This window comes from Jaculus jaculus, chromosome 13 (assembly GCF_020740685.1).
Source record: "Jaculus jaculus isolate mJacJac1 chromosome 13, mJacJac1.mat.Y.cur, whole genome shotgun sequence".
NCBI classification, from domain to species: domain Eukaryota; kingdom Metazoa; phylum Chordata; class Mammalia; order Rodentia; family Dipodidae; genus Jaculus; species Jaculus jaculus.
In genome coordinates, this window is record NC_059114.1 from 66,404,076 (window position 1) to 66,418,231 (window position 14,156).

Below are 14,156 nucleotides of genomic sequence, written 5' to 3' on the forward strand. Positions count from 1 at the left end.
GAAGCCACAACAGCGGTCCCTCCTGCCAAAGTACCCCTGTAGGGACATCCTTAGTCTTAAGGACACATAAAAGTAATGGTTTAGATGGATCAAATCTATCAAGTTGTGCTTTACTAAGAGCCTCTTTAATCTTAGTAAGGGCCTCACGGGCAGGCTGCGTAAGCGTACGAGGAGAGGAGACATCAGGGTTGCCTTCAAGAATAGAAAAAAGAGGCAGCAATTCCGAGCGAGGCACATGAAGGAAACCTCTCAGCCAATTAATGTCTCCCAGCAGCTTTTGAAAATCATTGAGTGTATGTAAATGAGAGGTCCGTATACACATCTTCTGTGGCCCCACAGAATGAAGGCCAATGACGGTCCCCAGAAAAGTAACAGAATCTGTCTGTTGAACCTTCTCAGGGGCTATCAGCAAGCCATGATTCTCTAATGCTTGAACAACTCTTTGAAAAGAGGCATGTAAAACTGTTAACTCAGGGGCTATCAACAAAATATCATCCATATAATGAATCATACGGAGAGAAGGGAACTCTTGACGGACAGAGGCCAAGGCTGTGTCCACAAATAATTGGCACATAGTAGGGCTATTAGCCATTCCCCGAGGCAACACACGCCATTGGAAATGAGCATCCGGCCTCTCATGATTGACTGAGGGAAGAGTGAAAGCAAAACGTTCCCTGTCTTGTGGACAAAGCGGTATGGAAAAGAAACAATCCTTAATATCTAAGACCATCACTGGCCAGCCCTTGGGCAAGGCAGAAAGTGCCAGCAGGCCTCTCTGAACAGGTCCTAAAACCTGCATTTGGGCATTGACTGCTCTCAGGTCATGGAGCAGCCTCCATTTACCTGACTGTTTTTTAATTACAAATATTGGAGTATTCCAAGGAGAAACAGAGGGTTCCAGATGGCCCAGATCTACCTGTTCCTGTACTAACTGTTTTGCAGCTTCCAATTTTTCTTGTGATGGGGCCATTGAGGGACCCAAACCGCCTTGTTAGTTAACCAAGGGATGGGCAACTGAATTCTTTTGGAAGCAGCAGTTTCAATGGCCCCTAAGAAAAACCCAATCCATTACGGTCTAATTTTTTGGGGGGAATAATTGGATCGGGGCGCCCCTGAAGGAACTTTCCTAGTCCCTGTTCTGGGACAAAGCCTTGTATTTTCATTATATTTTTACTAGCCTCCGAATAGTCATTAGTCAAGCGGAGGCGCAACTGGGATTGAACATCCCTTCCCCACAAATTGATAGGGACCGCTAATACAAAAGGCTGTATTTTTTCTTTTTGCCCCTCATCAGTATACCATGTTAGTTCTTTTGCACTCATCTGGGGTGTCTCTGCATACCCCAAACCTTGAAGGGTCTGAGAGGATCTTTGAAGGGGCCAAGACTTTGGCCAGGAGTCTAGTTTTATAATACTCTTGTCTGCACCTGTATCGACTAAGCCCGAGAACATCTTGCCTTCAATGATTAACTGTAAGAGAGGTCTCTGATCTAATTCCCATGACAAGCAGGCCAGGTCCACCCCTGTGGACCCAAGACATCCTGTCCCCCTTTCCCTCTGTTCAGCAGGGAATTGTGAATGAGTGGAGGGCAAAGCCAACAGCTGAGCAATACGATCCCCCAGTGCAATGGAGATCGTCCCATAAGGGGAGTGGCAGAGGACTTTAATGACGCCTGTAAAGTCAGGGTCAATGACTCCAGGAAAGACAATTAACCCCTTCAAGGTTGATGACGACCACCCCAGAAGAAGCCCCACAGTATCTTTATGTAAAGGGCCGCAAACGTCGGTCTCCAGGGCTTGGATCCCCATCTCAGGGGTTAGGACCAATCCGGAGGCGGCACAGAGGTCCAGCCCTGTGGAGCCTGATGTGGCTCTCCTGCATGAGAGGATGGAGGCGGGCCCAGCGCCGGGGCTGGGGTCTGCAGTGCCCCATAAATTTGTGGGCCCTGGGGACGGGGGCCCTTCATCCCGTTTTTTTGGTCCTGAGTAGATTGAAGGGGGGGTACAGGTAGACCATTAATATCTCTTACTGACCTGCACTCATTTGCCCAATGTTTGTCCTTCTTACATCTCGGACAGGTACCCGGTGGCCTCTGCTTCCACCCCTCCTTTACCGGCGGGGCGGATTGTTCAGCTCTGGGGCATTGGCGTCTAAAGTGTCCTAGCTGCCCACATTTAAAGCACCCTTTATTTTTCTGAGCCTGTTGGGACTTAGTGGCTGCGAGGACTGCGGCAGCCAGGCCAGCATTAGAGAGTGGCCCCCCAATTTCTCGACAGGCTTTAACCCAGGCTTCCAGTCCCTGTTTCCGAACTGGGTTTATAGCTCGCTGACATTCTTTTGTACTTTGTTCATAGATTAATTGCAATACAAAAGGCATAGTATGATCTGCAGCTCCAATGGTTTTTTCTGCGGCAGCCACCAGTCTGGCGGCGAAATCTGCAAAAGGTTCTGTGGGACCCTGTATAATTTTAGTCAGGTTACCGGCTACTTCCCCTTTATTAGAGACTTCCTTCCAGGCCCAATAGTGAACATTACTAATTTGTTGGTAAACTTCAATTGGGAAATTAACTTGGTTAGCCATGTAAGGGCCAAGCCCCAAAAGCATATCCACTGTCCATTCTGGATGTCCATTCTCCATATTTTGCCTAGCCTGTTCCTGAGCATTGTCTATAACTATGGCTTTCCACTCTAAAAATTGGCCTTTTGTAAGGCAAGCTTTACCCAATTCTATCCAATCAGTGGGCGTTAAAGGATCTGTAACAATCCTGCGCAATAGTGCAACAGTATAATCCGCAGCTGGGCCAAAGTCTTTTGCTGCTTGAACTAAGCCTTTTAATTGTCTGTAAGGAATTGGATCATACCTCCTCTGATGGGTCACTGGATCCACAAATACAGGGAAAACTGAGACTAGCCGCGACCATATTTTTGATTTTATGAAGCGGCATGTGTCTCTAGCAGAGTTATAGGGGGGAGGTGCAGACGGCGCTTTCAAATGCAAAGGACCATCTCCCTGGGCCTGTTTTCCTTTTGTTAGTAGGGGGCGCCTAGGCAGAGATGAATAGTGCCTTTTTGTGACTTCCTTGATTCCTTCCCCCCCCCCCTTTTGTAATGGTTCTTCCTCCTCCTCCTCCTCTAGGTCTGAGTTGGAGGTGATTTCCTCATCTGTCTCAAAAACACTTAAACGTACAAGCTCTTCAATAGGGGGATACAGCCTGGTAAAGGCCCCTTTAGCCCCTTTCTCAGGCAAGTGATGACTTATTTCCCCCATCTCTTCAAGCTCCTCCTTCAGGCTTTTATCTTTATCTTGTATATGTTTCTCCTTCTTTATATCTCCTTTTTTCGTAGGCCTAACTTTTGACTCCCCTGAATCAGACTCAGAAAGACTATCCTGATGTCTTGCTAGAGCTTCCCGCCCTTTTTTTAAATACGGGTCTAGCATGACTGGGGTAACTTACTGCGGTCTTCCTCTCCGTGTGTCAAGTTCTGGATCCTCTTCGGCCCCTCGCCCGGTGACCACAAAGCACCCGGCGTTCCCGGGTTTCGGTACCACTTGCTGCGAGCCCCCTGACCCGCAGGAAAAGCACAACCAGCAAACAAAGATCCTTCTCGATCACACTTTATTGGAGAGCCTCTTGGTTAACAGAAAAGTTGATGGCGAGGGGCCGGGGCGCAGGAGTATAGCTGCTTTTATAGGGTGTAATACTACTAGACACCTACGGATTGGCCGCCACCTGCTCCCCCATCACCCAGGGCCACGGGATAGGCCCAGGATGCATTACATCATGTGCACGCGCAGCATCAAGCAAGACTGTCACCAGGATATGACCAAGTAGGGGGTTGTTCGTCACCACTCTCAGCAGGAAGTCAGCGCCATCTTGTAATGGCGTCTGTAGCCGCTCCCTGCAAAGGACCAGTATGGGGGGTGAATTAGAGCACATTTCTGAGACCTCGGCTAGAAGGACCTGGTGAGACAAGCAGGTAGAGCAGAGAAGTCTGTTCATGCAGAGTGAAAATAGGGTATTTTGGATCATTTGCCTGTATACTGGCAGAAGTTTTTTTTGTTTTTTTTTTTAAGTCAGTGAGAATTTGGAAATCAAGAGTACCATTCTTAGGCCATTTTGGACCCATTGTCCAACTTATGGATGTGGCCAAACAGGGTTGCAGAGAAAGATAAGATTTGTCCAAGAGTCATAGAGGTTTTAAGTTCTTAAGGAGACAGGGAAAGGGCAAAACAAGGGTGAGAGAAAAGTAAACCAGCTTCAGCTGGGTTTACACAGAACATTAACATGAACCCCTGGCCCATCAGGGTGAATGGGGCCTGCACCTCCCATGTGGGCAGAGGCTCTACAGGTCGCAACTATTGGCTTTTTAGCCTGTTAGTGGGCGAGGAGGGCGACTGTGCTCCTGGCGGCGAAAGCCGCTGTCGGTGGAAGATGAAAGTGGCTGGCAGTGGATCATGAGAGCTCAGGAGGGAGAGAGAGAGATGAGGGAGGGAGAGGGGGTGTCTCAAGATGGTAACTGAACCAAAAGGAGCACCTTAGGGTATGATAGACCAGAGAGCAAGAGACCCAAGGTGTCTTTCTCTAGACCTGGGGTTGGGGCCTAACAGCTGAGGGGTGTAGCCTGGCATGCCAGCCCTGCTTCCACGAGGAGGGAGAAAACCCGAGAGCAGGCCAACCTAAGAGGAAGACTTACTGAGAAGGAGGGAGGAGGTGGAGAAAGGAAGAAAAGTGAGGCCAAATTACCTGGCAGGGATGGTCTTAAGCCTTCAGAGGGTCAAATGGCAGCTCAGTGGTCTGGTCAGGGGAAAGGAGGTCTGGCCACCCAAGAGGGCAACCAGGAACCTCCTCTGAGTCACGAGCACCAGATGTAAGGTTTGGGAGTGACCAAGACCATATAGACCACTCTGAGGCAAAGATGGAAGTTTTTTATTGGGGAAAACACAAGCTGCCAGGACTCACTCTCAAGAGTGGAGTACTCAGCTTTGAGATTACAGACAGTGGGCTATATAGAGCCCTTCAGTTGGGGGAAAGTGGGGAAGGGAAGGAACTCCTTTGTTCTTTACATTAGCCATAGGATGTGAGAGCAGAAGTGGCCAGGTGGGAGATAAGGGAGCAGGAAACCTAGACCTGGGCATTGCTAGGCAAGGAAGGGATAGTGGCTGGGCAGTTCCTTGAGGAATGTGGATGACCCACTTCCTTGTGTCTGTTGCCATCCTGCTGTCTTAGGTGGCTTCATTTTGTCCTGACCTAACAACGGTCTTTGAAACTATCATCTGTACTGTAAAGCCATCTATGTGGCCATTCCAAAATTAAACAATGATGTCTATCCTTAAGAATTTTTTATAGAAATGTAGGCATATTTCATGGCCTCTTTTTTTTTCCTTGCTGTTTATATCCAATCCTATACAAATACCATTTTTTGAAATCAGCCACTTCCAAATATAACTGGTTTCTACTGTCAATCAAGATGCCATTGTTTCTGCATGGATTACTTATGGCTCCTTCTTTGGTTTTCTTAACTAATGTATAATAATTACATGCATTTATAAGGTACCAGGTGATGTTTAAAGACATGCATAAGTTATTGCAATGCTTAACCAAAGTAAAAAACAATCTATGTTCTCAAATATATCATTTCCCTATGGCAAAAATATTTGAATTCATTTCTCCCTGTCTTTTATGGAAATTCAGTTTAGTATCATCATTTTCTTGAAGAAAGATTATTGGCCTATTTACATGTGTTAGTACTCCAGAATGTCTTTGTTCTTTCTACTATAACTTCTTACCTATTTTTCAACCTTTCTGTATATACCCCCAACCTTGTGTTCTTCCTACCACCTTGTAGATACCATTCTACTCTCAACTTCTGCGAGGTCATCTGCTGTAGATTTTATGTGTAAGTGAGATCATGTAGTATTTTCTTTCTGTGCTTACAATACTTAACATAGCAACCTCCAGTTCCATCACACTGTTGCAAATGACAAGAATTATTTAATTATGTCTTAACAGTAGTATTCCAGTGTGCATATGTATCACATTTTCTTCAGTCATCAGTTGATGGACACTTGGCTTGTTCCCATTTCTTGTTTTTGTGAATAGTGGAGAGGTAAATATATGAGTGCATAAGTTTCTTCAACATGTAATTTCATGCCTTTGGATATATGCCCAGTAATGGTAGTAGGTTTTGGGGTTTTTTTTAGGCGATTATGTACTATTTTCCATACTGAGTCTACTAATTTACATTCCCAGTGGGGTGTAAGTTTTTCCTTTCCTCACAAGCACTTTCTGTGTGTGTGTGTGTGTGTGTGTGTGTTCTGAGGACTAAATAAGGCCTTCCTATATACTAAACATACTGCCATATTCTCCCCCAGCTGACATCATATTGATACTAGGTATTTTAACTGAGGTGACTTTATTGGGTTATGATATTGGTTTGCATCTCCCTGACAATTGATGATGCTGCACATTTTTCAAATACATGTTAGCTGTTTATATGTGTGGTGGTTTGAATCAGATGTTCCCCACAAAGTCATATTCTGAATGCTTGGGTCCCAGCTGATGGTAACTTAAGAGGTGCTGCCTTGCTGGAGAAGATGTGTGGTTGGGGTCAGGCCTAGAAGTGTTTTAGCCAGCTCCCTCTTCACAGAGCTTGGTTTGCTCTCCTGTAATATTGTTCACCTGATGTTGGCAAGGCGGTGATGTCTAGTCTCTGCTCATGCCATGCCACTGCTTCCCATTACACAGTGGCCATTTTCAAAAGAACTGTGTTGCAGATCTGATGTCCATTTCTTTCCTGAATTTGTTCTGTTCTCATGGTGTCAGGTGGGATTCTGAATTGTTAATCAAGGGAAAGGGGTAAGGTTGACTTTGAAGAGAAAGAAAACTCCTTCAGCATCCAGGCCCCTTAACTTCAAAAGTCAGCATTCTTTCTGTTGTCCCAATGAAGAACAGCTGGTCCAGTCTCAATGATGGTAATTTCTCAGACAATTGCAGCTGAATGAGCACTAGCCTGAAATTTTTATTTCTTTCTGTGTTATATCCATCTACTCACACCAGTCCATTTCTTCTAAATTCAACTTTGCTTGTTCCATTTCATAAACATGGGATTTATTTCTCTTGTGTGTACTTTTGTATGGATGCTGGATGCTCTTAATTTTTCTCATCAATTAAAAAATTCATTTCTCTCTCTCTCTCTCTCTCTCTCTCTCTCTCTCTCTCTCTCTGTGTGTGTGTGTGTGTGTGTGTGTGTGTGTGTGTGTGTACCAGGGTCTCTTGCCTCTACAAACTCTAGATACATGTGCCACTTTGTATCTAGCTTTATGCGGGTCCTGGGAATTGGAGCCTGGGTCAATATGCTTTGCAAGCAAGTGCTTTTAGCCAATGAGTCAGCTCCTCGGCCTTCATCGGTGTTTTATAATATATACCATAGACATATTTCATTTCTTATTAAATTTATTCCTAAATATTTTCATGTAACTTTTGATCTCTTTTCCAGATTTTAAACTGATGATGTATAGAAATATGAATTTTTCTTTTTAATTTTGTTACTATAGCTCTATAAGTATTTACTAAATTTTTCATTAGTCCTAATATTTTTGGTGGAGTTTTTAGGGTTTTCTATATTTAAGATAATGCCATCTGAAAAAGTTGTAGCATGAATCCTTGTCTTCCAATTTGGGTGTCCTGTGTTTCTTTCCCTCCCTGGTTGCTCTAACAACTCTGCTATTCCTTCCCATAGATTTAGGTTCATTTACTTACTTATCTACACTGTAGGAAAATGACTATCTCTAGTTTATAAGTTTAATCAAAATGTTCCCCTAATTGTTAGCTCTCAGACTGCCTGCTCTCTGGTTCTTTCTTCTCCTTCAAACATCTTTCGTTACATTTTGTTAAACAAATATTTAAGGTCCTTAATCTCATCATTCTGTATTTTCCCTGGTACTTTATCTCTACCTCCAGGAATTTAATTCATGTATAGTTCCATGGTGCTTTTTTTTAGTACACTGTCATCTCTCTGGCCTCACTTCATTTGTGCTTTGATCGCAGACACTTCCTTCCCTGCTCCATTGAAGCCATAGCTGGCATCACTCAAATCCACTGTCACAAAACATTGCTTCTCATAATGAAACATCATGTGTTTGCATGCATCACTCCCTCCTAAGCACACACTATCCATTCTGTCAATGAAGAGTGGAATTTTTTTTTTGCATGAAAATATAGAGAAAAATCCCATTTTTACTTACCTAAATCTTTCTAATCTCCAGCATTTGCTCTGAAACATTTTACCATTCCCCAGAGTGTGCTCAGGGAGTCTCTTCAAGCTCACACTATGGTGAATGAGCATCTGCTCACACTATGATGTTTACACTATGACGAATGAGGGCTTATTCACACTATGATGCTCACACTATGGTGAATGAGCATCTGTTCACACTATGATGTTTACACTAAGATGAATGAGGGCTTACTCACACTATGATGCTCACACTATGGAGAAAATCAGTACTGAGAAGTGTTGGCTCAGGTGACCAAATGATGTGGTTTATAGCCTTTTGGAACCAGTTTCTTAAGGGAATTTGGAAGAGTTGAACCTACCGGGCTAGAGAAGCCCTTAAATGCTCTAAGCAAAACTGAAAGGGCCATTTTGTGAGAGTGTGGAAGATAAGAATGCTGATAAGAATATAGACACTGCAGTCTCAGTTCTCAAGACTGCAGAAGAGAATGAAGACCCCCACTGGGAACTAGACTAGAGGGCACTCATTTGACTCTCTGGCAAAGAATCTGGCTTCCTTCTGCTTGTGTTCTTAGAACTTGATTGAGGCTTAATTTCCCACCATAGTGACCACCAGGACTTGTCTCCTTTTGCTCTGAGGGTGACCCAATGTGACCTGTCACCTCACAGTCCCACTGCCAGGTCTTCTCCACCATGACAGACTGTATCTTCTAAAGCTGTGAGCCAAAATAAACCTTTCCATTCACAAGTTGCTTTTATCAGGTATATTTTTTAGAGCAATGTAAAGAGTAATGTACATATCCTGTAGGAACAGCCCCATTTTCTCATTATCTCTGTTACTTCACATTTTACTACCCTCCTGTTTCTTTCCCCAAGCTTAACCATGCTACCCTTTAAGTCCATGGTAGTATCAGGATTTTTTTTTTTTTTTTTAAGATAGCCATGTGCTGCAGTTAGTTTTGCATTGCTGCAGAAAATAACCCGGCAAAAGCAGCTTGTGGGAGGAAAGGGTTTGTTTTGGCTTACAGACTCAAGACAGAATTCCATGGTGGCAGGGGGAAATGATGGCATGAGCAGAGGGACAACATCATCTCCAGGCCAACATTAGATGGGCAACAGCACAAGACAGTGTGTCAAACCCTGGGAAGAAGTTGGCTACAATACCCATAAGCCTGCGCCCAACAATACACTGTCTCCAGGAGGCTTTAATTCCCAAATTGCCATCAGTTGGGGACCTAGCATTCAGAACACCTAAATTTATGGGGGATACCTGAATCAAGCCATCACATGCTACACTTGTCCCCCCCCATAAACTTTAAAACTCCCCATAGTTTTTAATTAATCCCAATGATATTCAAATGTTGCCATAGTCCATGTCTTTGGAACTGAACAAAAGCTAGACAAGCAACTCTTCTAATGAGCTAAAGTGCCAGCCCTCTCAAATTTTTATTTATTTGCTCAATTTTAGTAATTTTAATAGTACTTATTGGCTCTTATCCAACCATATAATAATTTACTTATAATTTTAATTATCATTTAGTATATGCATTTTTGAGAATGAAAAGGAGATATTTTAATCTCATTTGCTTCCTGAATATTCCAAGTGCCTGCAGTGACAACTGAAATATAAATACTCAGTAAATGGGTTTGAAGGAAAGAGCAATGATTATACCATACTTCAGTTTTCTTCCTGCCCATCTGATTATAATCACACCATGAAGTTCTTTGTGTTTATTTGAAACATCTTAATACATTTTTTAAAATCACTGGAGTCATAATAAATGTTTGCTAAGTATATGTGTTCATCTCTCACCTCAACACCCCATGGCTCTGTAGAGTACACAATCATGGCATGAATCCATAATAAAAATACAAACTTCATTATAAACTGTAACTATATCTTAGGTCTCCCGAGATGACGATTCCAATATGGGCAACTACAGTAAATACCTGTTGCTCGTGGGTTTTTCAAGAGTTAAGAATTTAGTGTTGTTTAATTTAGTCATCTCCCACCTGTGTCTATGTTTGGGAAATCTGTTTAAAATCTGTTTAAATTAGAAAACTATTGTCCTTGAATTATTTTACTTTGCCTTCTGTAATTTCTCTTGTGTTTCCATTCTCAGAGCTCTTCCTGCCATGATGCAGTGGGTCCGCACACAGTCGCCGGGCGAGAGTGGCATCAACATCGTCATTGCTGACTTTGTAGAACTTGGTGATTTCATCAGCACTGTCATAAAGCTCAACTATGTGTTTGATGAAGGAGAAGCCAACACTTGATGTTACTATTTTAAGTGTCCATGAGTAAGATAGAGAAGACTCATTGTATTAGGCACATTATCTACAGACACTCTGATCTTCCTATTCCACTGTGTTTCTGAAGGAATTAGGGCTAGCAGTGGGTGGGAAAAGGGAGAAAATAATTTCTTCAGTCATGATAAACGTATTCTGCATTACTATAAATATTTCATTTCTCATTTGATGAGCAAAATCTACTTCTAGTATTAGGGATAGGAAAGAACAGTGGATTTTGGTTTTCAAAATTAATCTTTGTAACATATAACTCATGAGTGTTTTATCTGATTGCATTTTATAATTTCAAAGTAGGGCTCCTATACTGTCTGTATCCTCTGCCCTCTCTACTCCCTCTGGCTTGCTTTCACTAATTAGATGCTGTATGGGTTTAAAAGCAATTGAATGCCCAACATAATGTGCATTACATTGTGGTACTGAAATTTGTTTGTTTTGTGAGACTTGGTAAAATATTCTCTAGTCATATCCATATGGGCAATCATAGCTAAGTTTTGGTCATAGAAAATATGCATCAAATCAGTTTCCCTGCATCAGTAGTATTGGAGGTCATAATCAGTGATTTTTGTGTTGTATGAAAATAATAATGTTTCACAGTATTTCTATATAAGGCAGCTATAATTATAGTGTAAAAATTTAAAAGGACTATGAGTGCCAACTCCATCATGAGAAAAGATGAATGGTGAGTGTGGCGGCAGGGATGGATGCTACACTAATTCAACAAGTCCTTAAGTAATATTTTCCTATAATGGTTAAGTTATAATGAGTGTGTTAAAATCAGAAACTCTGAAGATCTTTTCCCAAACTCACCTTAATAATTTTGTGGGTTTTTTTTCCTTAAAAAAAGCAGAGGTAGGAGAAAAAAGAATGACTATGCAGACTTTCCTACAAAACTTGGATTTCTAAATACTAGTTCTAAATACCAAACTTTGAAGAATATTCTTCAAGAAGCTTCAGGTTTATAACTTAAAGGAAAGGAAGAAGTACAACAGTTAGAGCAATGTTTTTTAAGTTATGTCCAAGAACTCATAATGACTCATAAAATATTCTCTTGAAGTTCTCAAACTATGTATGATCTGAGCAGGCTTGTTTAAAATTGGAGGAAATATTCAACTCAAGAGTTTCATCCCACTTCAGAAGTCAGACAAAGGCTGAGGGGAGAGGCCTCACTCAATGTTTATGTGGCCCAACTCAGGGAAGAGTAATCCTAACACATCCTGAGTGTGGCATCCTTCTTGTTATCTTTACAATATTTAACAATCCTAAAATAGTTTTTGAAGAGCACAAATTCCTCTTTTTGTGCTTTTCAGACTATTGTGAGGCATTTTTAAAAATCTATACAATTTGTTTAAGGTATTACAATTATTATTTATTTTCATACTTAGAAATAACTGCACTGCAGTAGTGTCCTAGAACAGTACAGTTCCATGAAAATTAGCCCCCTAGATAAATAAAAACATGACTTTATCTTTTAATTAATTTACATGGGTGACATATGATTTAATCTCTTACATTTAGATAGGGAAGTTTATTTCAAGATTATATGTCAAGATTACAAACAAGCAAGAATCAATTTCCAGATTACACTCATTATTTGAACATTGTACTTGCTAGTAACTACAGCGAGGGAGTGAAAATTGGCTATGCAAGAAGAGAATGTTCATGAAAGATGTGGTACCTGTGTAAACAAAGTAACATAGCTATGCACCATGTATTTCATCATATACAGTATACCAATATATACACACTCTTGTACAAGCAGACAAATACAAATGATTACAAATACACATACTATAAGTAGACACTAATTGAAAGACTTGTCCCAGAGCCAGACTGAGCCCCAAAAACAATAAAAAAGAGTTACAGAATCTTTGAAAATGGAATAGTCAATAATATTAAAATATTTTTAAATATTTTACTTATTTATTTATTGTAAGAGAAAAAAGCAGATAGAGAAAGAGAGAACGGATGTGCCAGGGCTTGCAATCAGTGCAGAAGAACTTCAGATGAATGCAACATCTTGTGCAATGGGCTTTATGTGGGTACTGTGGAACTGAACCAGGGTCCTTAGGCTTTGCAGGCAAGCACCTTGAGTACTGAGCCATTTCTCCAGCTATAATAAAACATTTTTATAAAAACAGAGCTTAGGATTTAAGTATTTACATGGCTCTTCTTACTTTCCCCTCCCTTGCAGTTACCAATTGTCTTTCTTTTTCACCCACTCTTCTTGTGTGGCTCAATATTAATTCTTTTTAAAGAATTACCATTATTGAAATTTATGTTCTTTAATTTGCTTTTGGGGCAAACTTTCTGACTAGCCACTATTGCCATATAACCAAGCATCCTTACAAATGACCCAAAGGTCATTGTGACAGAATGTCACAGCATGGCATAAACAGATCTCTTACTTGTTAATGAAAACTGAATACAATATAGAGGTAACTACATTGTACTTTCTTGACCTTTGATGCTTTCTTATGGTGTTTAGAATTATTTTTGTTTTCTTATCTGGGTGCTGGCAGGGACAACGTTGGTGAGGCATTCAACTGTGCAGTTTCTTAACCAGAGAGTTTTTTTTTTTAATTGCTATTAACGATGTATGCACATAAACCTTATTAGAGAATAGGTAATTTCAATCCTATATTTTGATTTCTGTATGGACATACAGTATCTATGTAGCAGGCCTTAATTCCCAAAGAAGGGCAAAGAATGAAATGAATCATGGGATAATTCACTAGAAGGGATTCCTAGGAAAGCAGAATAGGCAAGAAGGTGCCTTTGTCTGTCTTTTGCTCATTGGCCCTGCCCAGGAGCACACTTACAGAGCAGGCCTTACATGAAGACATGATGTTATGCAATTGAATCCGACCCTCAGTCTTTGCTTCTTTCTCTTAGCTGGTATTGTCTTTCCAGAGCTCAAGGAGCACAAGGGCTACAAACAGGCCCCAAGATGACACATCTTGGTGTGCTTGCCTTTTGTTTTCTTTCTTCTTTTAATTAATTAAGTTTGGTTTTTTGTTTTTTTTTGTTTTTTTTTTTTTGCTTGCATCTTTACACAAGTCCTACAGAGAAAAAAAAAAAGGAAACTAAAATCCAGTTTTTACCAGGTCTACAAAAAGAATATCAAGGAATAAGTGGAATAAGTGGAAGTGAGCGAACAAAATCGTTTCTCACATTTGTTTTCCTGCCAGTAATTTTGAAGGCCTAATATAGTGAATTCTTATCTTGCCATTATCATTTATGCCTCTCGGTTTACTCCGTGGTCCCGTGAGCACACAGAATGAGGAGCCATCCTTTAGAAGCCTTAGGATGACCTCAACATTCATTTTTCAGCCATACTTGGAAAACTGACCTTTCAAGGAGCCCCACCCAACGGTGACTGTATCAGAGCAGAAAGTGTTTGGCATGAAGCACACGTGTATGCACAAACACAGACATGCTTCCGACATGAAACTGCCCCTAATCACCTCTCTGGTTTGATTGTAACTTCCACCCTTAAAAACAGCATTTCTTCTGTTAGCAGGCATAACACACTTCAAATATTTAAGTATTTAAGTGAAGAAAAGTCACTAGAAAACCAAGGTGAGGTCATTAGAAAGAGAAAATGCCTAGCA

At 41.3% G+C, this 14,156-nt stretch overlaps 1 protein-coding gene across 1 annotated transcript in view; it reads left to right on the forward strand.

Annotated features, from left to right (window-relative positions):
* Plcxd3 (phosphatidylinositol specific phospholipase C X domain containing 3) overlaps positions 1–12,555 on the forward strand; it is a 201,606-nt gene extending 189,051 nt beyond the window's left edge. Inside the window, exon 3 of the mRNA XM_004652497.2 lies at positions 10,359–12,555. Coding sequence (XP_004652554.1) covers positions 10,359–10,512 — 154 coding nt within the window. The 3' untranslated portion in view covers positions 10,513–12,555. The remainder of the gene's footprint in view (positions 1–10,358) is intronic.
* Positions 12,556–14,156: the final 1,601 nt, after the last annotated feature.